At 36.5% G+C, this 25,251-nt stretch overlaps 5 protein-coding genes across 7 annotated transcripts; all 5 read right to left on the reverse strand.

Annotated features, from left to right (window-relative positions):
* Nucleotides 1-462: 462 nt before the first annotated feature.
* LOC104730419 (putative LRR receptor-like serine/threonine-protein kinase At4g29180) lies at nucleotides 463-4,605 on the reverse strand. 3 transcript variants are annotated; one of them, XM_087479907.1, is made up of 12 exons: nucleotides 4,367-4,588; nucleotides 3,077-4,111; nucleotides 2,850-2,985; nucleotides 2,687-2,758; nucleotides 2,532-2,603; nucleotides 2,362-2,442; nucleotides 2,124-2,266; nucleotides 1,789-2,036; nucleotides 1,518-1,707; nucleotides 1,240-1,429; nucleotides 1,077-1,156; nucleotides 519-942 (listed from the first exon to the last, which is right to left on the reverse strand). In XM_087479907.1, the coding sequence occupies exons 1-12, from the start codon at nucleotides 4,443-4,445 to the stop codon at nucleotides 863-865; spliced, it is 2,406 nt and encodes an 801-aa protein (XP_087336033.1). In that variant the 5' UTR covers nucleotides 4,446-4,588; the 3' UTR covers nucleotides 519-862. The 3 variants fall into 3 exon arrangements, with proteins under 3 accessions (XP_087336032.1, XP_087336031.1, XP_087336033.1); XM_087479906.1 differs by having other exon boundaries at nucleotides 463-1,156; nucleotides 1,789-2,027; nucleotides 4,367-4,605; XM_087479905.1 differs by having other exon boundaries at nucleotides 463-1,156.
* Nucleotides 4,606-4,747: 142 nt separating this feature from the next.
* LOC104730420 (meiotic nuclear division protein 1 homolog) lies at nucleotides 4,748-7,337 on the reverse strand. The gene is made up of 10 exons (XM_010449580.3): nucleotides 7,075-7,337; nucleotides 6,402-6,482; nucleotides 6,142-6,258; nucleotides 5,982-6,020; nucleotides 5,776-5,883; nucleotides 5,632-5,694; nucleotides 5,498-5,549; nucleotides 5,307-5,351; nucleotides 5,131-5,210; nucleotides 4,748-5,054 (listed from the first exon to the last, which is right to left on the reverse strand). The coding sequence occupies exons 1-10, from the start codon at nucleotides 7,075-7,077 to the stop codon at nucleotides 4,950-4,952; spliced, it is 693 nt and encodes a 230-aa protein (XP_010447882.1). The 5' UTR covers nucleotides 7,078-7,337; the 3' UTR covers nucleotides 4,748-4,949.
* Nucleotides 7,338-7,392: 55 nt separating this feature from the next.
* LOC104730421 (vacuolar protein sorting-associated protein 32 homolog 2) lies at nucleotides 7,393-9,337 on the reverse strand. The gene is made up of 8 exons (XM_010449582.3): nucleotides 9,124-9,337; nucleotides 8,915-9,015; nucleotides 8,622-8,721; nucleotides 8,434-8,519; nucleotides 8,247-8,338; nucleotides 7,987-8,101; nucleotides 7,712-7,904; nucleotides 7,393-7,621 (listed from the first exon to the last, which is right to left on the reverse strand). The coding sequence occupies exons 2-7, from the start codon at nucleotides 8,984-8,986 to the stop codon at nucleotides 7,713-7,715; spliced, it is 657 nt and encodes a 218-aa protein (XP_010447884.1). The 5' UTR covers nucleotides 8,987-9,015; nucleotides 9,124-9,337; the 3' UTR covers nucleotides 7,393-7,621; nucleotide 7,712.
* A 207-nt stretch (nucleotides 9,338-9,544) lies between these two features.
* On the reverse strand, nucleotides 9,545-11,133 carry LOC104730422 (protein IQ-DOMAIN 25). The gene is made up of 3 exons (XM_019234046.2): nucleotides 10,636-11,133; nucleotides 10,359-10,547; nucleotides 9,545-10,247 (listed from the first exon to the last, which is right to left on the reverse strand). Exons 1-3 carry the CDS (start codon nucleotides 11,029-11,031, stop codon nucleotides 9,654-9,656), a joined length of 1,179 nt encoding a protein of 392 aa, XP_019089591.1. The 5' UTR covers nucleotides 11,032-11,133; the 3' UTR covers nucleotides 9,545-9,653.
* Nucleotides 11,134-21,728: 10,595 nt separating this feature from the next.
* Nucleotides 21,729-23,766, reverse strand: LOC104774621 (protein DETOXIFICATION 51). Its single transcript, XM_087477765.1, has one exon. It carries the CDS (start codon nucleotides 23,567-23,569, stop codon nucleotides 21,965-21,967), a length of 1,605 nt encoding a protein of 534 aa, XP_087333891.1. The 5' UTR covers nucleotides 23,570-23,766; the 3' UTR covers nucleotides 21,729-21,964.
* Between the last annotated feature and the right edge of the window lie 1,485 nt (nucleotides 23,767-25,251).

The raw sequence follows: 25,251 nt of genomic DNA on the forward strand, positions 1-25,251 counted from the left end.
CTCTTATACCTGTTTAAAAATACCCGTCTAGCACCGATTACGCCCCGTAAAATCTCTAGATCTATCATCTCTGTCTCAATTAATGACTAATTTCTAATATCGATTATCCAATTATACCTGTCTAATTTGATTATAATCTCTCTAATCTGATTACTTCTCGCTTAATTTTGGACATAATGATTATTTTTAAAGTCAAATGTAAATCAAATATGTATTTTTTTATTATTTAAATATTTAAATTAAGAGTTTACGATGTTTTACAATAACTAATTTACAAACTTTTAGTGAAAATCATAAATTTTCTCTTCAAATTACGTTTTCATGTGTATACCATAATTTTAAAGATAATACTATAGTTTTATATTTTATTTAATATTTTTATTTTTAACATAAATAAAACTATACATATATTTAATATTATATATATTATTTTATTATTAATTAATAAAATAACTCTAAAACTATTCGAAAACAAAAACATATACAAATCTTTTTTTTTTTTAACTTACAATTGAATGTTTTAGCGGTACCAAATTTTCTTAAAAGAAAACAAAAACACATGAATCTTTAAACCAAAAAGAAATCAAATTAAATCAATCATATATGATCTTGAAAATAAAAACAAAATTAAATGAGCATAAAAAATGATTAATCAAACCTTAAATTAGTCTCTCACTACCTTGCCGTTGGGCCAAACGTGGAGTAATCTCCATAAGTAAGCGAAACCGATCCGGACGTGCTATTATATTCATCGCTGCTATATTTTCGAGTCGGCGACTTCGTTTGCTTCTCTTTCACTACTTCCTTCTTGTGATGGCTCTGTGGCTCACGAGCCAGCTCAGCGGCTAAGCACTGTTTTAGATCAGACACGATTTGGTTCGTTGTTGGTCTGTTGGTTCCTCTGTCTCTGACGCAAGACATTGCCACCTCTACAAATTTCCAGGCAGAGTTTGAGGAGAAGTCCCCGTGAAGCCGTGGATCCACGACGCCGTCTATGTCTCCGGTTTCGAGGAAAGGCTCAACGTAGTGGACAACGTTTATTTTGTCTCCGTCGTCAGTTTTCATAATGGATCGCTGGCCGGTTATGAGTTCAAGGAGGACGATCCCGAAGCTGTACACGTCACTCTTCTCGTTTAGCTTAAACGTGTTGTAGTACCTGTCAGCAGTTGAAACAGGTTAATGATGAGACGAGCCTGACTACATTGGTAAGATTAAACCGTTCATGTGTAGGAAACGTACTCAGGATCGACGTAGCCGGGGGTACCCATGACTGCAGTGACGACGTGGGTGAGATCATCCTCTGGGAAGACCTTAGAAAGGCCGAAATCAGCAATCTTGGCTTCCAAGTTATCGTTTAATAGAATGTTTGCTGTTTTAACGTCTCTGTGTACTATTGGTGGCCTGCATCCATGATGCAGATACTCCAATCCTGCCGACGAAAACATATCAAAAACTGATTTGATATCTCAATTTAGCACTAGCACTGGGAAATCAAGAATGTCAAAACTGGGACCAACCTTGTGCTGAGTCTATGGCTATATGGAGTCTCTTTTCCCAGCTAAGGTCCTCTGCATTCTCACTTGAAAGATAATCCTGCAAGTTTCCATTGGCCATGTACTCATAGATGAGAGCCATACTACGACCATCATCGCAGTATCCAACAAATGAGGCTAAGTTCCGGTGATGGACTGTCAAAAGAAGCTCCGCCTGCAAACATTTTACACTTCAGCAACCTTAAACAGTATTGCCTAAAATATTTGATCATGTTTTTAGTGTTGTTTAGATTACCTCGACTTGAAATTCTTTGGAAACCTGGGAAGATGATGATGATGATCCTTTAGTTTTTCCAAATGAAGAATCATTGATCATCTTTACAGCGATTTCAGTCCCATCTTCAAGGGAACCAAGGTAGACAATACCAAACCCTCCTTTACCGATCACTTTATTGAAGTTATTTGTAATGCTAGAGACTTCACTATATGTGAACCTTCTCTTTCCTGAAGGCAGAAGTGGTCCTGAATAGGCTCCTGAATACACTAAACAATTAAACACTCGTTTTCTTTCAGCATTAATTCTGATTTTCGTTAAACTTGAATCGAAGTAAAAGACCAAGCTGTGCTTACTTATTTGTTTTCCCCTTCGCAGGATGAATATGATAGACACGGCTATAATGAGAGTGATCACTAATGAGGATACAACTAATGGCACAACGATATTGTTCCCGCCCCGACATGAACGTGAGTGACAAATGTTTTGTTCATCCACACTGGAAACAGAGGAAATCAACAAGCTTCAGATAATGGTAGGATTATCTTAACAAGATAGCTATATGGTTCACAGGGTTTTGACAAGAAAATGTACCTCAGTGCAAGCCCATTAGCTGTTGATCGTTTTCTAAGAGCTCTCGGTATAAACCCAGTCAAGTTATTTCCTTTCAAATTCCTGCGACAGAAATAAATGTCAGAGACAAAATCCTTGTTGATTGTCTGTCAGTACAGACTCAAACAAAGTCTCTATGTGGCTCAACTCACAGGAACTTCAAATGTTGTAGATCAGCCAAAAATTCTGGCACGTTTCCTCTTAAGTTGTTGTTTGATAAATCCCTGGGAAAACAATGCACACATCTCTTTTAGTTAATGGTGAATAAAATGGTGGTAGGTGTGTATTTATGGTTTGGTATACTTACAATGACTCGAGAAGAGAGAGATTTCTAAATGCGAAGGCTATTGGTCCGTGTAACCCGCTTGAGCTAAGATTTCTTCTCGCAGCATAACACAGAAACAAGCTCATCAGCAATCTTGAAGGAAGTCGGAAAATAAAGTTCTGTATGGCTAAAAGGAATGACTTACAGGGACTTGATTTGGTAATTAGAATTGTTGTAGCTGCATCCAATACTTTCCCAAGGGAATAATCTTGGGGAGCAAGGATCACCACTCCAAACCTTACTCACTTTATACGTTGATCTTATACTTTCTATGGCGTGAACTTCATTAAAAAGTGAAAATGAAAAACTGTGAGCTTCGGTAACAATCAAGGTAAAGATTTTATAAAATATATGTAGTAGAGATGAACATACCGTCTTCAACTGTGGTGGAAAATTCATCCAGAGATTGTGCTGTAAATATCTCAATAGCATTGAGTATTGGTGGACGCGTTGAATCTACGGTCTTCTGAACAGAAATCCAGTGATCTTTACCAGTGAAAGCTCGTGAATTAGACACTGTCATTGAATACTCAGAAGAGGGGTTGAAAGCTCCTGAAACAGGCGACCCATTCCAGAATATCTTGATTTTTCTGCTCTCATTCCTCTTGAGGTTTTCGAGTTCTGCAAAATAAAGGTAGGCATAGAACCGAGTATCTGGATCACCTGATGTCCAGGACAGTTCCAATGGCTCATCATCACTTTTAGGCGACGCAGCTGTCTTAATAACTTCATCTGGTGGCCGATAACCAGACTGAAAAATATCAATATACCCAGTAGTCATAGTCGAATCCCAAGAGACTGGAGAGTACGGAGACCAAATACGATCATATGTATCCTTTTGGTACCGTCCTGTTCCATTCAAATATCCTGTATCCCATCTTCGATACAGTACCAATGAGACATTTCTTCCAAACTCAGTACCATAGATTGAGCTGTTCATTGGCCGGAGCTCCAAGGATGAAATAAAAGGAGTTCCTTTACCTTTGTTCACAAGGCAAACATATATTGTATTTGACTCTGCAAAGCTGAGAATCTCCTTGACGACGTTCTCAGAAGCATTTCTGAATTTCACTGAGGTCCAGAAATTCACGTTTACGTAGAGATCAAACTCAGGCAAAGCTTTTTTACCATCGTAGTTTCCATACATAAACGAAGCTCTGATGAGATAAAGATTCCCTTTTCCATCGGAGGGGGTTAAGGAGTAACAATTCCGGTTCCCTTGAGGAAAAGATCTGACATCAGCAAGTGGGAATGGCAAAACCGGGTTTGCCGGATAGCCGTATTCTTCAGAGACGTTCACATTTACTCCAGCGTTTATGAAAGGTGCATCCCAGGTGTAACTGATACCAGTATCAGTGTCTACATAGTTTATATTAGGGGGCGCCCCACAATCTATGCTGATGAAACCTGGATCAGAAGGAGAAAGTGAAGAATGTTGATAACTCTATAACGTTTAATCAAAATTCCATGGCAGGTTTTAAATCTACCAAACATCTCAAATTTTAGAACCTAAGGCATTCAAAACTGATAAACAGACATGCAACCCCATGATCCAAACTTCATTTTGTAATATCGACAAAAAAAATTCGAAAAACTTTGGTCTGATAATTGTTCATTTTCAAATCAAAACAGAGGAAAATACGCAAGAATGAGGCCACGAACCTGCTTGGCCTTGGCCATCAACTACAATGGCAGTGGCAATGACGCCAAAAAGGATGAGAAAAACAGAGTGAGCTTCCATGTTCTTCTTTTGTAAAGCTCAGGTCATCATCGTCAAAACAGACAACCTGCGATTAAGATAACACAGAAACACAAAATACCCGAAAGTACAAAGTCGACGCCTATTTCCTTTTCTGGGAGCACCAAAATTGGCCTGGAGGTGTATAATATAAGTGCTGCGCACGACTGAAAAAAACGGCTAAGAAAGATTATAAAACTGTGTAATACAGCTATTAAGAAATAACCTGTGGGTCAACAACAAGCATGATATATATGACTCCAATAAAATATTAAAAACAGAAGGTATAGGACATAGCCGACTGATACATGGAAAATCATAGGCATTAAAAATCTTATATGACCACAAAACTGTGGTGAAAGAGTTGGTAATCCGGAGTTTTGACTTAGATGATCTGGTCACAAACAATGACAGACCGTTGCAACCTTTTAGAACTACTGATAAAGAACCATAAGATTTTGATTTTAGCTAGAGTATCTTTAACTGTTATGCTGCAAAGTATTAAAACTAAGCTTCATCTTCTACTAGCTGCTTTGGAGTATCAGCTTCAAGGGATGAGCTCAAAGGGAATGCAGATAGCTCTATGTAATCAAAGTCGTCAGTGATTCCCGCCTGAAAGTTACAGATCTGATTAAGAATGTGAAATCTAAAAATGATTATATATGAGGTGAAAATATCTTGAAGATACCTCCGTGTATAGATGTTCCAGCTGTTCCTTGGCCTGGGGGAAGTTGTTTGAACACCATTGTCGCAATGTGAAGATGTTATCTGAGTAAGATTTTAAAAATTACAATTAAGGTGGTGGTCAAAATTATGAACCTTTAAACTTAAAAACGTATAGCCAAGTTTTAGAAATGGAAAAACCTGTCCATCTGTTAGCCGACTGGTGAGCAACTTCAATCGCAGTCCCTGTCAAAATAAGAAGAACATTTAGGTTGTTTGTTGCTAGTAAAGCACAAGACTGGTTCTTGTTTCTGCTCCCCGAGGACCGGGAAAACCTTAGGACTTTAGGACATTTTACAGCAAACAGAAGTAACGTGTTATGCAGAACTTACTCTTTGCCTCCAAGGTAGCTGGATCGTTGTCAGCAAACTGTACCATCTCGTTCTGCATAAGAAGAAGAAACCGTAAGCAACTAGCTAAGAATGTTGAACACCTCAATGCAAACAGATGGCCAATGTAATCTGACCTTCAGCTCTTTGTGTTTCCTTTCAATATCTTTAAGTTGCGTCAAGGCCTCTGTTCGTTCCTCCTGAAGCAAGAATAGCAGTTCTGGTGAAAAGAGTATGCAAGGTTATTCAATCATTTATTCTGCATGACCAAAACTACTTACGGTTTCTTCCCTTCCCTTCTTTAGGGCCTCGCACTGATCAACAAGCTCTGCTAGCCTTTTATTACTACCCTGAAGATCAGTTTCAAGCTTCTGGCGAATACTCCTAAGCTGTTCATTCAGAATGAGATCAAAATCAGAAAACATCGCTACACTGAAGTTAATAAGAACCATTATGATGTTATATCAGGATGAGAACGGTGGCTCACTTGGTTGCCAGCACAGCTAGGAAGGCTCCAAAAGTAGATCTTCATGTGTGCATAATTATGAAAACTGTCAAACGAAATATAACAGCAACAAAGACTATACACGGCAACAAATGAAATAAGATGTGAAAGGATCCCAACATAAGAACACAAGCTAACTCACAGAAATTCCAATCTTGTCCTTGGCAACAAGATCATCATCCACTAAACTCTGGATAACATCTTTCACAGACTGACTAATTACACCCCTCTTCGGTCCCATCTTCTCAAGTTCCTTGAGCTGAAAATAATTACAAAAGTAGAGAGACAAATAAGTGCTGGTATCTCAAATCCATAAGTTCAATAACAAGATATCAGATCACTTGAGGAAGATGGCTTCTGGAAGGTGAAACTAATGCTAATGTAAACATAAAAAGTGCTCACTAGGAAGAAGTCTTGAGACTCATAGAATATCTGAAGCATCTTCTCCCTCTTCTCCTCCAGCGAAAGACCTCGTTTCTTTGACTGAATATCATCAACAATAGAAAGCAACGATTCAGTTGAAACGAGAAACTAGATTAAGAAAATCTTCAAAATCTCCAGAGTTTGAAAGACGCGAACAAAATAATGGACAACAAAGTGCTTTATAGGTCGAAATTTTCAAAATCCAAACAGTCTACACTGATTTCGAGCTGAGTATGCGAAAAATGGCTGCTATATTAATGCAAATCGGAGAAACCTAACGATTCGCGTCATGCAGTCCAAGTGTTTGCGGAAATTCCTCAAACAAATCTGTAATTAAGCTACCGAAGAAAGAAACAAAGCTACCGATCCAAACTAGGAAAAGTTTATATAATCGCGAAGAAGAATAGAAACACACATCGAAGGTAGCAACACATTCAAACAAATAGGTCGAATCGAAACCATCAAAATTATATTGTAAACAGAAGAAACACAAGCTAAGAAGATCATCAGTTCACGATTTACTATGGATCATAAAATTTCGGAGGATCAATCGATTTTCCCAGAACGATTCACGAATCACAGAGGTTTGTTCTGCGAAACAAAATCAATCACAAGTAGAGAAAGTAGAGAACAATCGTCCAGAGTATAATACCATCGTGTGTTCTCTTGTTCCTGATGAATGTAATCCAAAGGATTTGAAGCTTTTCTACTCCTCTCTCTCTCTCTTACTCTCAGAAATTTTGAAATGAAAATTGTTGAAGAAGACTTGAAAACTTAAGCGGCTTATTATCCCCTCGCTTTCTGTTTCATTACTTTTTTCAATTAATTTGAACTACATTTAAAAACGACACGGAGTTCAATTATAAGATACCAAAACGGCATGTCAACGAAGTCAACGTATGGTTGACTGACCATACATGCACGCACCGCTACATTCTTATCTTGTAGGTTCAGAGTGAAGAAGAGAGGATTAAGAAAAGTAAGTGACTCAGTAGATTATTTTAACCAGAGTAAAAAAGTGTCATTAAAACATACAAAAATTACATAAGATCAATTATGTGAAGAACACCCAAATGCAGATAAAGTTCGTGACTATAAAAGTTTTGCTCCGATATAATCTGACTCAGATCCTTATATACATCGTCTGTTCTTGTTTATCATCAATGCATACATGTCTCTGCCTCGGAGAGGTGAATAACCTGCAGTTTAAACCAAATCCAATTGCATAAGTAAATTGATTACAAATCCATAGTCTGTGCAGAGATCAAGAGAAGAGAAGTAAAAGTGACCTTAGAGGGCCATCTCAGCCTGTAATGCAGCGAGTTCTTCTTCCTCTGCTGTCCGCTTCTGAGGAACAGGACGGGCCTGTTGACGCCCTGCAGGAACGGGACCTGACGGCAATGGAGCTGTTGTTGTCGGCTGAAGAAGTTGTTCTTCAAGCTCAGCACCTTCGAGTTCGTCAAGCTCAGCTAAAAGCTCATCCTACCAAAGACAAGTTTTACTTAGGCAAAGATCATTAGCCTGAAAAAAAAATGATCATTGTTGGGGTACAAGAATGTTATACCTCATCAAAGTCAGCTGCCACCCCGATTGGATTTGACAATGCTTCTTGGATCTGTTTCATGTTCTCGGTCTGCTCATTGATCTCGTCCATGGTCTTGTCCACATCATCAATATTCCTGCAAAAATAGTGTGTTTACAAAGTTAGGTAGGCACTAGAAACGTAAAAACATTCAAGCAATGCTAAAACCAATAAAAAAGATGATGCAGTTTGAAAAACCAAGCTCGTCGTGTTAACAATAAAATGCGTAATATAAGACTTACGTAGCTTTCTGCATTGCTTTCATAGCAGAAGCTCCACTCCTCAATGCATCAACAGTTTCGGTTGTTGCTTTTGCGCCTTCTAACATAATCATCTGTATGGAAAGAGATATATGATCCCGATAAATTCATCTATTATTTGCTGAAATTAACAATCTTAGAACAACAGCCAAAAAAAAAAAAAACTTACTTGATCATGTATACGGAGTTGGAAATTCCCAAGCTGTTCGACTTGTTGCTCATATAACCTCTTCCTTTTCAAACACTGTATAGCCGCTGCACAAGACCAACACAGTTAAGTACTCAACCACACAACAAGCTTAGATTGTGACTAAAAAAGACACATGAATCATAATTAAAAAAAAAAAAGGGTAGTACCGCGTTTGTTCTTAGCACGGGTGTATTCTTTAGCCTTCTCAACCTCTTGACCCGCCTTCTTCAAGAGTACTTTCTCTTTTTTCTCTAGCATCTCAAGCGTCTGCAACGAACACACAAAACATAACAATAAGCAATAACAACCATAAAATCCCCAATGGATTTCTAATCTTAACCAAATAAATCAAAACTAAGAGTAAACAAAACAGTACAGAGCTCAGATTAAAAGATCGATTTTTTATTTTCAAATCAAACGCTGATTGACAAAAGAGAGAAGTGTAGAAATCGGATCATACCTCGTTAAGTTTGTCTAAAGTTTGGAGAGCATTAGACTCCTGCTTGGGTTTCCCAAATAGCCGATTCATCATAGTCTCTCAAATTCACCGAGCACAGGTCACTAAAAAATTCCGCGAAAAAAAAAAATTAGCCCTAAATTATGAACCCGATCGATCGAATAAAATAACGAGGAAGAAACAGATTACGTAAGAATCGGATCCAATTATACCTGCTGTGAAATCTGGAATTGGCGATGGGGAGGATCAAAAATTTTAAAGGGTAAAGGGGAAAATAATGGAAAATTATATAAAGGAGGGACCTATTATTTGGTTGTTTTGGTTTTGGTTCTTGCGCGTTTGTGTTTCACAAGACAAACAAAGGATTAGGATCAAAGGAAGCAAAGTTTCCCTTTTTTCCACACGCGTTGAAGTATTGTTTGTCACGTGTTTAGTTTTAAGTGGTTGTTTACGATCAATCTCGTGTATGCGTAGTAGGCGATAATAGTGAACCAGTGGTTTGGGTTAGTTTACTAACCGAATTTCAATCAAAAACTAAAACCAAACCAATATAATTCTTTCCTAACCGACCTGTACCGTTTTCTCAATTAGAAAATCGGCATAGCTCAAAAATCACGATATTATGGAACTTACTTAACGAGACTAATTTAGTAATTAGATTTAAGAATATCAAACAATAGTATAAAACTTAATTAACGAGAATAAAAAAAGGGTAATAAACTACTAATTATGGGAATAAGAATCACCAATGCATCCTACGCCTTTCGATATTCCCAACCACGGCTTCTCGGACACCCGAACACGACGGTCTCTGCATCCGAACACCGCCACTGCCACCGCCAATACTCCTCCTCCATCCGCCGCCACTGACAGCATTACTATCCGGTCTCTGTCTCGGTGCACTATGCGACCTCAGTTTCGACCTAAACGAAGTTGTACTATCCGCCATGTAAGTACCCGAGTTAAATTCTCCCGACAAGAAACAGAACCGGTGAGCATCAGCCTCCGCGTCCACCTCCGCCTCTGCTCTTCCACCGCCGGAACAGCATACGCTCCTCGCCGGAGACCCACCTGCGAAACGAGGTGTGCTCTGCGCCGTCGGGAACTTGCTACTGCACTCGTCCCATTCGGGTTTAGGCATTGACAAACGCGGTGGAACGCGACCGGAGAGAGGTGAAGAGAGCGTGCGTCGAAACGGGTTGTCTATGAAATCCGACCCGGATAAAACGGGTCCTCGGATCTTAAAAGTTCCGGGTCGGGTTCCTGTATCTACCTCCACTATCTTAGCTGTCTCTTCGCCGTTGTTTCGATTTTCCAAAGATCCGGAGAATCTTTCCTGTAAGAAAAGTTCACATCAACAAACACTTTTTACAACCTGGTTAAAAGTATATTAATTTAAACATTATAAAACTCGGTACGGTCAAAGTAGATAAGTGAGTCTAATTACCGTGGACTTTCTAGCCGGAGCAGCATTTCCGATACGGCGGAGAGCTCTCTGAAACTTAACAGTGGCTTGAGCTCTAATAAGTGCTTCCATACTCCGAAGAGTCGCCGCTGCTTGTTTCCGTACCAAATAGCCTCTAACCAAAGCTTGTATCTTAACCACTCCTCTCAAAGCTCTCAACGCTTTTCTCGCCTTTACGTTACAAGAAATAAACATAAAGGCTCAGTTACTTACTAACAATTAAAAATATTTAAAAGATTAGAAAAAAAATTGTTAGTACCAAGAAGCCTCTAAAGGCACATTGGATCTGCATAGCGGCACGATTCTCACGGCTTTTTCCACCTCCTCCTCCTCCTAGCGGACCACTCTTTCCTTGACCTTGGAGCCTTACAACCGCAGCAGCCGCTTTAGCCGCCGCGACCGCTGCGTCAGCTGCAGCAGCTGTGGCCGCAGCAACCGCTATTGCATGTGTTCTACGCTCTTTCTCCTCTTCGCCAGCCGCGTAGAACGACCTTAGCCACGCAGCTTCTTTCTCGGAGATGTTAGGTGGTATAGTCTCGTAGTTGTCGCATAAAGAGCGGTCAAGGCGGTTTGAAATGGCTCCGGTGTCGGAACCGGAACAAGAAGACGGTTTGATTCCGAACAAACCCTTGAACCATCTCGAAGCTCGACCCATTTTTGTCTCTCTCTTTACTCTGTCGTCAACTTTGTGAGATTGCTTTCTCGTAGTGGTTTGGTTTATTAATTAGTTTGGTTTCACTTGTAACCAACACAAAAAATATTAGTTTGGTTTCACTTTTCTTTTACTTATGACCAACACAAAAAGGTCTATTTTTAATTTTACAAATTTCAAAAATAAATTAAAATGATAATACGACGAAGTATGCGTACGATTGGTCGTGATAGACTGAGAGGGTCCATTTAGTGTTTTATACTTTAACGTATAGTGATAAAGGTTATTCGTAATTTAGGTTCCATTTCTGTTTTTTAGTGTATTTATGAAATTTAGCTATAGCTTACATGAAAAAATATGTTCATAGTTTGTGTTAGCATGGTATTTAATTATTTATATACCGTCTAAGAACCATTCCAAGAGTGTCTTCGAATTATATGGCTATTAGGACGGATATGTCTAAAGCTTATGATAAAGTGGAATGGGCCTATCTCCGATCTCTTTTGCTAGCTTTGGGGTTTCACACAAAATGGGTGGAATGGGTGATGTTCTGTGTTTCCTCAGTTACTTTTTCGGTTTTGATTAATGACCAACCTCATGGTTTGATCAAACCGCAAAGAAGATTGAGGCAAGGCGACCCTCTGTCTCCTTTCCTGTTTGTGTTGTGCACTGAAGGGTTGTCATATCTACTGAACCTAGCTCAAGCAGAAGGAAAACTTGAAGGCATTCAACTGCATGAACAAGGGCCGCATATTCATCACCTTCTTTTTGCGGATGATAGCCTGTTTATGTGCAAAGCTAATGTGGATCAAGCAGCAGAGCTTTTAGCTATACTCTCAGCGTATGGGAAAGCTACTGGACAAGTTATTAACCAAGCAAAGTCTTCAATCTCTTTTGGAGGAAAGGTGTCCGAACCAGTCAAATGGGAGGTTAGAAACACTTTGGGGATAAGAAACGAAGGAGGTGCAGGGAAGTATTTAGGTCTTCCCGAGTGTTTTAGCGGATCAAAAGTGGAAATGTTGAGCTATATCAAAGACAGATTAAAGGATAAAGTGTCGGGGTGGCATGCTAAAACTCTGTCAATGGGAGGTAAGGAAGTGTTGATAAAATCAGTTGCAATGGCAATGCCAGTTTTTGCCATGTCCTGCTTTAAAATGCCTCAGTCCACTTGTGCAAATCTGTCAAGCGCAATTGCTGATTACTGGTGGAGCTCAAGTGAAGGGCATAGAAAAATCCACTGGTTAAGTTGGGAGAAGCTTTGCTTGCCGAAAGAGCTAGGTGGAATGGGTTTTCGGGATATAGGGCTGTTCAATCAAGCCCTGTTAGCAAAGCAGGCATGGAGGTTAATCCAGTTTCGAGATAGTCTCTTTGCCAAGGTTGTAAAGTCGAGATACAATCCCAATTCTTCGTTTCTGGAGGCGGGTTTGGGACAAAGACCCTCCTATGGTTGGAGAAGCATAATTTTTGGGAGGGATCTTCTTAAAAAAGGATTACAAATCAGAGTAGGCAATGGTGAATCTCTAAAAGTCTGGATGGATCCGTGGGTGGAAGATGAGATAATGAGACCACCTTGGATAAAGAACTCCTTGATTGACATAAATCTTAGAGTGAGGGACCTTATTGATTTTCAGCAAAGAGACTGGGATGATCAGAAGCTGAATTTCCATTTCTTTCCAATGGATGTTCAGAGGATCAAAAAGCATAAACCAGTGCTGAATAAAGAGGAGTTTCTCGTGTGGAGATACAACAAAAGTGGGGATTTTACAGTAAAGTCAGCTTACTGGTTAGCAGGACAAATCAATAAGAAAGCAGTCTACCAAGATGTTGATCTTCAGCCTTCGATTAATCTGCTTAAAGCTCAGGTTTGGAAGCTCCATACAGATCCCAAGCTCAAAGTTTTTCTCTGGAAAGTCTTGAGTGGAGCGCTGCCTGTTTTATCCAAACTGAACCGCATGGGTTTAAAACTCGATGAGAGATGTAACATGTGCGGCCAGGAAGGAGAATTGATCAACCATGTTCTATTTGAGTGTGTGGGAGCGAGACAGGTCTGGGCCTTTTCAGATTATCCTTCGCCTGAGCATGGTTTTGATAAAGGATCTGTTTATTCGAATATGCAACATCTCCTGGTAAACAGAGGAAATAATCAATGGTCGGTCTTTTTGAGAAAAAGTTTCCCTTGGATCATTTGGAGAATCTGGAAAAACAGGAATATCCTTTTCTTTGAAGGTAAAAGTTTTTCCCCCTTTCAATCAGTGCAAAAAATCAGAGAGGATGTGGATGAATGGTTTGTAGCTCAAAGATTGGACTCAAATGGAGAAGAGAGGATTTCGGTCAGTACGGTGGAAGAAACTCGAGGGGTGGTCTCGACAAACCCGACTCCGAGTACAGGGAAGACAAAGGAGAGGTGGAAAGCTCCCTCAACGACTTGGCTAAAATGTAATGTGGGGAGTTCATGGTCTAGAAGAAACCAACTCGCAGGTGGTTCATGGGTTTTGAGGGATGACAAAGGTACGGTGGTTTTGCACAGTCGAACGGCATTTACAGGGGTGACCAGTAAAGATCAGGCAAGTTTTCTAGCTACACGATGGGCGATGGAAAGCATGATCAGTCACAAATGTGGGAAGGTGGTTTTTGCTTTGGAAAATGCTTTATGGGTTAGTAGTGTTTTGAGACCAAAAGCATGGCCTTCTTTCTCGTATGAAACAGGAGAACTGGTAAGATTGTTGGAACTTTTTGAACAGTGGAGGGTGGTAGCAGAGAAACCTTCAGCTAATAGAGGAGCTCATTTCATTGCGCTCAGTGTAACAAGTGAGGGTCGGCTACATTCGTATGTAGCATCCGGGTATCCCTTTTGGCTTCATGGTGTTTTCGAAGATGAAAGAGTTAAATCCTCTCTATAGCTGTTTCTCGTTTCTAGCAGCCCAAATGGTTTTTAGTTTTAACCATTCTTTTGTATAAACCAGGTTTATCTAACTGGAAGTAGGGTTGGTAGAAATAGGTTAATTAAGAGAAACCTGTTTTTTGGGGTTGAAAAATAGGAATGTTTGGGGAAAAAGGTCTTGTAAAATCTTCTCAGGGGATCATAATCACTAATATAATATAATCAGTTGAACAAAAAAAAAATACGGTCTAAGAAAAATTTATAGTTATGATCATTTTCTGTTTATATGGAACTTAATATTGCATTGAAAAATTCTGGATTCGTAATTTTTTTTCAAATGGATTTCTTGGAAATAAACAAAAGCACATATATATATATATATATTAAAATTTGGAAAAATACATAAGTACATAATTTTTGAAATAATGAGACTTTCAAGACAGCTATCATAGACAGGTGCTTTTCCATTTTCTGCAAACTTTTCTTATCTGCAGAAGTTGTTTGCGTAATCATATTGACATTCCTATGCAATTACCCATTTCCTTTTTTAATTAGATCAAGAAAAGTATTTTGGTTTCTGAAAAAAAAAGGTGAATAAGACAAGAGGAACTGAATCACCGTAGTAAAGAATCATTCTGTTTATTACACTTTTCTACCATTGAAAATTTTCTAACTAAAAATTGTATCACTTGGGTCTATGTGATGAAACATGAAAGATAAAAACAAATCATATACTGTATGTAATTGTTGCCAATATATGTATTTAACGTATAAAGCTGGACACTGTATATTCTTTTGCTTCGGATTTTTTTGGTGATATAATATTTTTCTTATAAATTATGCATATGTGTTGTCTATTGTTTCTACATATTATGCTATATGCATACGCCTTGGAAATCCAACTTGATTAACTTTTTATAAAGTTCTGATAAAAGAAGAAATTGGCAGTAAAAAACAGTGAAAAGGAGAACGTAACGCTCTTCTTGGCCGCCTTATAAGCAGATAATGGTTATAAAGTTATGTTTCTCCTTAGTTTAATATAAATCCAAATGTTTCGTAAATTAATCTTTATAGTATGATGGTAAATAAATTATCTTTAAGAAAAAAATATTGGTATCTATTAACTAGATTACTAGACTATCGTTCCATGGTTAACGTGATGTGATTTGATAATGTTATTATCTGCTACAAAACATATATAGCATAGTCCAAAACTCCAAACTATGGCATGTTGCATCCATATGCTACAGAGCGTTATTTATTTGGAGCCTATATAGTCGAAATCATTGCATATTTCATCTGAAATCATGATCCTCTTATAGAGAAATAAAATATTAAAATAAAAGAGAAAAAAAAAATTCTGTTTTACATAAAACAGATCCTGCAGGCAGTAGTACTGATTCCACTCAGTAGACGAGCCCTAACATGTCAAGTTAGTTCACAGCCTTTGTCATTTTCTACGACCCAAAACTCTGTATAAATTTGGTAAAGTCGAAAACGAAAGTTCTTGAGAGTTGAGACCAACCCATTTAAATTTTATTTTTCAAGAATATAACAAAAAGAATATTTGTCTTATCAATTTTATCATATTCTTCTAATTATAACTCAAATGGAAAACGGTGAATTAATATTCAACGTCTAGTTTAAAGATGTGTGAAAGCGAAACTTAAGTGTAAAAAAGTGATAGAGAGAGCAGTCCAATGTTATATATAGTGGATTAGCTATATACAAAAATGTTATTTCAAAAGTTTGAACTAGAGAAGATAAAAAGAAGTAGATAAAAGAAGAGAATCTAGAGTGAGGTCACGTATCTCTTATACAATTATGGAAGTAAAAAGTCTTCACCCCTTCGGTCATTTGAATTTGTCAATCTCTTTCTTTCCCCTGCGGTCCTTCTTCTTCTTCAATACGACGTACACTTGTTCGTTCGACGTTCTATTTTATTTTATTTTCCTTTTCTCTTTTTGTATTTCAAGATATCAATTATTGAGTACACAGTAAATCAATTATTTGGGTACCTTGATTTTGCACGTGAACCTTATATGCTTTTGGGGATCATCAATGTGGTTGTGTGCTTGTTGATGGTTTTGGATATCATAAAAGAAAAAAAATTGTAAGATAAAATTGGCATGGGCTTGGGTCCAAGACTATGCCGGGTAATGTCCATTTCGGTTCTCACTTGAGTTTTTGATTTTTCTAATCCATCGATTAGTAAGACCTTTTTCTTTCACTGCCGGACTTGAATTTTGATTAGTATATTCATGATTCAGCGTTTGTAATGATTTACTTCTAATGAACATGCGTGTCTAGTCTCGTCTAACTGTGGAATTTTTTTTTTACATTCTTAAAATTTTGTAGATTTGAATTTAGAATATGATGCAGCCACTAGACACATATAAACGAGAAGTCAAGAACACAAACCACTTCTAGTAAATAGTCCCTAGGAATATGGGCTTTTTTGTTCATCAAACTAGGCAGTGTCAAACTTAACAAGACTGGTAAAGTTAAATTCGTATGGGCTAAGTAAGTCATTGAAATGGCCCGATTGCGTCTTGAGATTTTTTTTTTTTTTTTTTTTATTAAACAACTAATATGGAGAATGGAAAACGAAAGTTACCACCAACTACTAATATGGAGAATGTTATATCTATGGAAGAATGTATCATTTGATTCGTATTATGATATGTTTAATACTAAAACCCATAGAAGAAGACAATTATGTGGAACAATAATCTTGGATTTATTATACTCATATATCCTTTAAGACATCAGACTACTAGAAATCGGCTAAAACCTCCAACTGTGTAGATAGAAACTCTTAATCTTCGAAAAATGAAAGCGAGAGAGACGTCACATGCATGACCAAAGGTGACCAGCATAGACTATATGATTTCTTGTTCAAGTGTAACTACAATCAGCTCCAACAGAATTTTAACAAAGAAATTATCGGTTTTCTACACCAATTAGTGAAACTCATCAATACGGCTTTATCGCAGAGGAGATTGGTTTGGTGTATGAACTTGATAATTCTTATGTTTATATTAATCTCCACGCTTTTCTTTAAACTAAATTTTACGCGAGTTTATTCTTTTGATGCATGTGAGATCCCTAATCCATTTAAAATCGGCTACATATGGCTACATTACTTAGTTGGGTTGGGACTTGGACCACTTGGTGCAATAACCAGGATGTGATACCATGTTATTATACGATTCATAGACTTTAACTTAAAACTAGATAGTAATTAGTGTAGTCTTATATTGTATTACTCTAGGCTCCATCCCACTTTTGATTTGGTTCGCTTACAGTGTAAATGAACCAAAACTAAAGATCTAGTAGATGCAATCTAATTAGCTCCATGGACATATTAAAACGAACAACATTTCTATTTGTCATACTCGATAATTTGTTTGTTTTGCCCTTGAAGGTTAAATCGTGCGCTGGTCAAATAATTAAGGAGAGTCAAATTATTGGGTCTACATATTTCAAAATCAAGACATGTGAATTGAGGAAAGAAAGAACAAAAGGTCTGGTGAAAAAGCCCTAAAAAGAGCAAGAAAAGGGAAACATGTGGAGAAAAGAGTGTCCCACAGGCAAGTCATGTGTTCATGAATCGTACTTATGACATCTTCTTAATATACATCCATATTTTTTTGATATTACATGCAACTTGCAATATGTAAGTATCTATATAAAATTTATATCGTGAATTTGAGTTAAATAAAATTTATAAATTCAGAACAAAAACCAAGTTGGGTCGCCCCTCATATTTTTTTATCACTGCAGAATTTTTGTGGTCGATGCAAGTTCCAAATTCTGATATAAATGAATTATTGCACTAAACGTAGTTTACTGAATTCGAATATATGATATGATGAATGTTTAATTATCTTCAAGTTAACTACATGTGGAATATGATCTATATTAACTTTTACTTTCATTCATGGATGGACCATACATGCATATATATGACGTCTGCATGGACGTTATATATATTCAAGTCAATCTACATCACTGCTATGTCATATATTATCACAGTTTTTCATTTATAAAACCCTAAGATAGGTCCATAACACGTAAGTACATGTTTGAATCTTGATTAAACTAGTCTCAAGATTTTGTCTAGGATAACCTTAGCTTGCCTGAAAGTACGATATCACCAATTGCAACTTAAATTTCTTAATAATTTTAAATGTTAGATAATGATTTTGTGGAGAAGATTTTCTTAAAATGGGGTTATCTCACCTCTTTACTATTTATTTTTGGGAATTATAGGACAAAGATGGGTATGAGATTGTGAAAGTGTTGGTTATAAGGTGGACAAATAAATTAGGGCATTCGCCAATACATGCTTGTGTAGGCTCCCATGTATGTGCATGTGTTTTGGTCTCTCATAGCATGGTGGTTTAGTTTATGTCCTTTCACTTTTATTCATTATTTAATTTTGTAATATGTGTTTTTGTTTGTGGTCTTGTTATCACATGTCTGTCCACTATTGGCTATAAATTGGGATGGATTGTTACCATAAATGGAACCCATGTGACATGAAAAGATAGCTTTTGCTTATGCTCATGCACATATAGATACACTTGGATTGATATATATATATATATATATATAGTTTTGAGTGGCTAGATATTTATCAATAATTATATATAGAGGTTGGGCTGATCTACTAAGCAAGATAAGCTATAAAATAACTTTGACTTATAGATACATTTTTTTGTCGAAAGACTTATAGATGCATTAATATACATATATTCCATGTGTAATATTATATATATAGCTTCCCACCATTTATAATGAACAGCATCCACCAAGGTTCTTAGATGGATATGTCCCCAATCATATTAATAAATAGTTTCCATACATTAATTTACATTATCATTAGTGCACTGAGAGGTTTTTGCAGGATTCAATTAAGAATGTGAACTAGTACAATTGCATTATAAGCACTCAAGTGTCAAACATATACATGATTAAAAAGAGTTGACACAAAATCAATGATATGATTAACTAATGTTTCGCCAGTATATAAGATTCTTCATATTAGAGAACACTCACAAGAATGGTTTTTTTTTTGTTTAATCCGTGCGTGTAATTATGTCTTCTACAAGATTCTTCAAACAAATGAAGTCGTTCTCAATAGATCTTTTTTGGTCTAAACAAATATATATATATATATATGTATATATATGTGGATAGTTAAGTATCATGTAGAAACGTTTTCTTACATTATTAAAACTTAGATAACTAACATATCTAAGAATAATGTAAAAATGATAACATTGCAATTTACATCTTTAATCAGTGCATTGTTGTTGGCCGCAAAATCTTTAAAACCGGCTGTGGAGAAAGAGTGCCCAAACTTACTATTTGGTAGCTTGGAAATGCATGCAGTAAGTTTGGGCAAAAAGGAAGATATAGATGAACTAATTAATCCATTGTGATATTCTTACTTCTCTGTTAAAGAAACATAGAGGTCAATTTAATAAATAGTGAGTGAGAAGAAGTGAAGGGTAAGTAAATAAAGGGAGGCCCCCTCGTGTGGAATGTGAGCAGTACACTCCAATTATATAACTTGTGCTCTGTCTTAATTTGTGGGACATCTGCCACTGTTCTGCTTCTTCTTCACTTTCTCCCTCTCTCTCAACCACTTTTGTCTTCTCTCTCTCTCCCTCCCTCCCCCACACAAATGTTATCTATTTTTGGGGGAGTGAAAATTAACTTCTTCTTTATTTTTTGGCTCCAACCTTTCTCTTCTTTCTTGATCTATATATTTTTCACCATTTATTACACTTTTTCATAGCTTAGATTCTTTTTTCATCAAAATGGAATCTTTTGCATTCTAGGTGATTCAAAGAATAGGAAAACCTGAGGAAATAGGTCTATAGTTTCTATATATAACACCTATATAGCTAGCTAGCTATAATAAGGTTTGAATTATAAGCATTCAACGCTTGAAATCTTTTATTTTTGGTAAACAACGCTTGTTAATGTTATACTATTTATTTATCACCCGAATGATGAAGGTTCATGAAAATTTCGGAGATATATGCTTCTGTCAGAAGACTGTACATGGAGATGTGGCCAAATAAAGACCACAATAAGAGAGTTTTATTTGTAGATTTTCGAAAAAAAAAAAAATTAACACTTCGGTTTGCAAAATGTGATCTATTAAACTATTACGATACATATTTATGTTTATGTGTGTAATCTATGTTTCCTCGTGATTAAAGATTAATTCTCAGTTGGTTGGTATGAAATTATTAAATAGTTCCTGTAAATTTTGTTTGCACTTTGTTGAAATTGAATGAGAAATTAAAAAGATTCCTCCACAGTTCCACTATTTTCGAAATTTGTCCTCTTTTCCCCAAATTTTTTTTTTGTAATTATGTTTCAGAGGATAAGTTCAGTAGTTCAATAATTGGTACCCAATTTGTCACATAAGATTTTAGTAGTACGAAGTTATTCTGAGAGGAGGCAGTACCATCATTTTTATTAAATACTAGTGTGAATTATCAAATTATATTTACAACTCAATGAAATATTATAAAACGTTTCTGCATTACCAATGTAAACTATGGTACTCAGAATTACATATATGTATATATAAGAACATTATGATGTACAGTAGGTATTATGGATCGCAGCTGTGCATTCTATTTTTATCTAACTTATAAATGGGGATGTGGTGCTAATTATGCAAAAAAATAGGGATGTGGTACTAATAAATTAATTATTGCACTGACAAAAATTATGAACTATAGCATTAAATCATTGTATTAAATCTTTCCTGGCACCACTAATAAAAATATTTAAAGAAAAGGAAGGAGAAAATACAATATTTAATTATTGAAAATAACACAAAATTAATACTCTCTTTTACTGTACACAACAAAAAAAAACTACTATCTTTCATAAAAAGTTTAAAATTATACTTTGCTATAAATATCTATTTAATAATGGTTTCGTTTAAAATTTCAATGTGGAATCACAAACAAAATACTGAATATTACCATAATTACTTTTTTTACAGTGTAGAATTATATAAAATGTCCCTTCCCAGATTTCTCTATGGTCCTGAAATGAAAAGAAAAAAAAATCCTATTAAAACGTGGAAAAATATAAATTAGAAAAAATCTTATATATGGAAAATATATATATATATATATATATATATATATATAGGAATAGGAATCATAGCCATCGAAATGCAGAATTATATGGATAAAATAATTTTATGATAGAATAAAATAAAAAGTGTAGGAAAGAAAGATATGATGAGATGAGATGATGCAATACAATGGTCCTTGGGACTTGATATCTCTCTCTCTCTCTCTCATCTCTGAACAAAACAGCACTCTCTAGTCTATAGGGAATCCAAAACATTCATTCAGACCTGTCTGAATCTTTGAGACACAAGTTTTTGTTTCCCACAGGGTTGCCACTTTTTTTCCAAATTACCATATTACTCCCTTTCCTATTTTTATCACCCCCTCCCATCCCACCTCCCTAACACATTTTTCTTATCTATTAAGACTTTTTTTTTTTTTTTCTCCTTGAAAATAAGTCTGTCTCTATAATTCAACAGTGAAATCTTTCACTTCATATTATCTGAACTTACAAACTATTTTTAAAAATAATCTAATTTTGAATTAATTCTCTGTCGCTCCAGCTATATGGTCCCAACATCTTTTGTCTCAGATTGGGTGTAATTAAATGTTTTAGTTGTTACATTTTTATAAAATTTCATGTGATTATTTTTGCATTCATGTGAACTTATTCAAGTATTTGGCATATGTATAAGAAAAGAAAAAACAAAAAACTCAGAAATTACTCCATATAAACGGCCAATCATAAGGGCATCGAAAAAAATAAGGAGAAGAAAAAGAAAAAAATTGTTAAGTACATAATTAAAAAAAAAAAAAAGAGAAGAAAATGTTAAATTCTCAAGAAAGACAAAACTTTCTCCTTCTATGTAAAGAGAGATGGGAATAAAATTATAATTATAGGATTATAATTATAATTTTTTTTTTTTTGGGAAATTAATATTTAATAAAGCACCGTGACGCGAATCAACGGCTCAGCCTCATCGCACTCACCGTCGTCCCCTATAGTATTCGCCACCACCGTCTTTAAAAGATCCTTCTCTACAGTCTCGGCGCATGTTAGCGTCTGCGACTTCCTAGCCTCCGAGTCCCAATCCGTGGTCCCCACAACGTACATCATAAGACCTGCGCAGCTAATCTGCGCCGCGAGAAGTCCTAACCAAAGCCCATTAAACCCAATTCCGGCCCAAAACCCGAGACCAACAGCCACCGGCATGCCCACCAGATAAAACGCTCCGAGGTTCACGTTCGCCGCCGTTGACGGCCGTGCTGTTCCTCTCACTACGCCGCATCCCACCGTCTGTGGACAGTTTCCGATCTCGCATAAGCCTAATATCGGTAACGCCGCCGCTGTTAGCCGGAGAATCTCTTCGTCTCCGGTGAATATCCTCCCCCAAGCATTTCTAACGGAGTAAGCAAACGCCGCAGCAGTGATCCCCGTAACAGCCGCGAAAACGATAGACACCATGGCCGATAGCTTCGCCGTCCTGGGACGGTTCGCTCCAAGCTCGTTACCTACCCTAGTGGACACGGCGAAGCTTAGAGAAGACGGGAAAACGTAAAGAAACGATGTCGTCTGGATCAAAACGCCCATAGCAGCGACCGTCGATCTTGGATTCACGAGCAAACCGCAGAGAACGATCATGATCTCGTACCACCACCACTCCAAGCAAACGGAGACGCAGCTCGGACCCGCGAGACGAAGCAAAGGAGCCCAGCCGCGGAAACAATCACGGGTCGGGTCAGTCCATGTAGGCGCGTGAAGACCACTCGCCCAGACGTAGCAGACGAGGAAAGCTACGACGAAGAGGTTAGTGAGGGAGGAAGCGACGGCAACGCCGGTGAGACCAAGGCGGAGGTAAGAGACTAGGAAAAGATTAGCGGGGAGGTGAAAAAGAGCGCCGGAGAGAGAAGCTAGGGTTACGGGGTGAATGATGCCTTGAGCACGAAGGTAGATTCTGATGGGATGAAGAAGAGTGTTGGAGAGGAGATCAGGGAGGGAGAAGATGAGATACGTCTGAGCTAATTTAGCGATGTCGGGGTCTTGGTGAAGGTAAACCGAGATTTTGCCGACGTTGAACCAGAGAACCGAGATCGGTACGCAACAAACCAAGAGGAAAACCACGGTTCGATGAAGGGTTAGGGAGAGGAGTTTGAAGCGGTGAGCACCGAAGGCTTGAGAACAGAGTGGCTCCATACCAAGTGCTAAACCGGATAAAACAGAGTAACCGGTTATGTTAGCAAAGGCAATGGCGAGTGAACCGGCGGCTAATTCGAGGTCGCCAAGTCGGCCCAAGAAAAACATTGATACCGCTGAGCGTAGGTAGAGGACTAGAGCCGTCACGGCGATCGGAAAAGCTAGCGTGAAGAGAGATTTAGCCTCTGTTATAGCTTCTGCCATTAGAGGAGATCCTCTGTTCTCGCAATGCCGGAGGTTTCTCTTTGTGGGTTCGTAGCTATTGATCGACAAGAGATCGAGGAAGATTCCGGTTCGAGATTCTTGGTTCTCTGAACCGGTGGTGGTTGTTGTTGTTGATGAGTTACACATGACGGTGATGATGATGATGATGATGATGATGGATGAATCAAGAAGAAGATTAAGAAAGATTTGATATCTCTATCTTAAATGGGGAAAGAGAAAGAGTTCTCTCGTGAAGAGCTCTCTGATGATAGAGTCTGCAGAGAGGTTTTAAGAGAAATGAGAAAGAGAGATTTTTTTTTTTTTTTTTTTTTGGTGCTTCTTCTCTCATCTCAGAGCTCTCTCTTACCATCTTAATAAAGGAGTTGGCAGTCTTTTTTTTTCCTTTCATTTTTAATTTTTTTTCTTAAAAAATTTCATGAAAAAGAATCTAAGCTACTTTTTTTATGTATATTTTTTGTATATTTAATATACTTTTTGGAAATTTCTGATAGTAGTTTTATGGATAATACATTAATAGTAAATTGACAATGTATCCATTTCTTTTTGGATACGACTGATTTGTGACATAAAATGGAAAAAAATAAACTAGAATCAATTACTTACCCTATATAATTACTTGTGGACCATATATGAAGATGTTGTATCCGATATGTATTACCAATCTATAAGTGTATATACGAACCAAATCCGATCGATTTTTTTGAGTAACTACTAGTTCAAGAAAAATTTAAGTTTTATAAATCTGGTTGAGATATAAATATTTTTTTTTTTACACAAAACATTATTATGTCCAGACTCTAGAGCATCCAATGATTTGTACTACTCTTAAATCTTAAAAAAAAAAAGGATTTGTATTAATATTATTGTTGTATTGATCCGAATTTAAATTTGTTAGTGTACGCATATGAGTTATTATTAACTACAAAAATGAATATAATATATAACAAATTTAAGTATATTTTGTATATACTGATCTGTATGTATACTAATCCAAGCTAGTTTTACTATTGTTTCACATTGGTGTTAAAGGTCTTTTGAATATTTGAAAAACCTTTATATGATAAACAAAAAAAACAAAAAATCTAGGTATGATAGACAATATTGATGACTGTATTGTCTATACATTTTTAATTTAAAGGCAGTTTAATGTAACGTCTATATTTTTAAGGTAATTAGATTTCGATTAAGATATATCATGCAAGTTCAGTACACGTGAATTCTCGAATCTTTTTTCAAACGACCATTTGGCACGAAAACTTTGTTTGCATTTATATTTATTAACTCTTTTATTTTGAATTTTTTAAAAATAAATGTCTTCTCTTTTATTCTTCACAATAAAATGTATATTTTTTAAAAATATATATTATAATTTATTTCCGTTAAATACACTATATTTCCAACAGATATATAAATCAATATGATATTTAATCAAATATATTAAATGAAGATTTTACTGGACATGTATGCTTTTTGTTTCCTAAAAAAATACTAATATATATATATATATATATATATATATATATGTAATTAAAATCCAAACAAAAACCAAATGTACCATATATATGTAATTCATGCATGGTTTACAATTAATTTAACCGTTATTTTCATGTTTGTCTCCATCCGGTGAATAAATTAGGTCTAAACAGCAACTTAAGTCCTAGATTTATATACTTCGTAAATTGTTTGTAAGTTAAGAAACATGTGTTCACCATGAGTTTAAATCTTCAGCTATTAATGGCTTTTCTTTGACTAAAGACCTTTCCAACCAATTTATTAAACGAAAATATATACTAACTTCCTCATAGACG

The sequence above is a fragment of the Camelina sativa genome, chromosome 12 (genome assembly GCF_030686135.1).
Source record: "Camelina sativa cultivar CO46 ecotype springtype chromosome 12, ASM3068613v1".
NCBI classification, from domain to species: domain Eukaryota; kingdom Viridiplantae; phylum Streptophyta; class Magnoliopsida; order Brassicales; family Brassicaceae; genus Camelina; species Camelina sativa.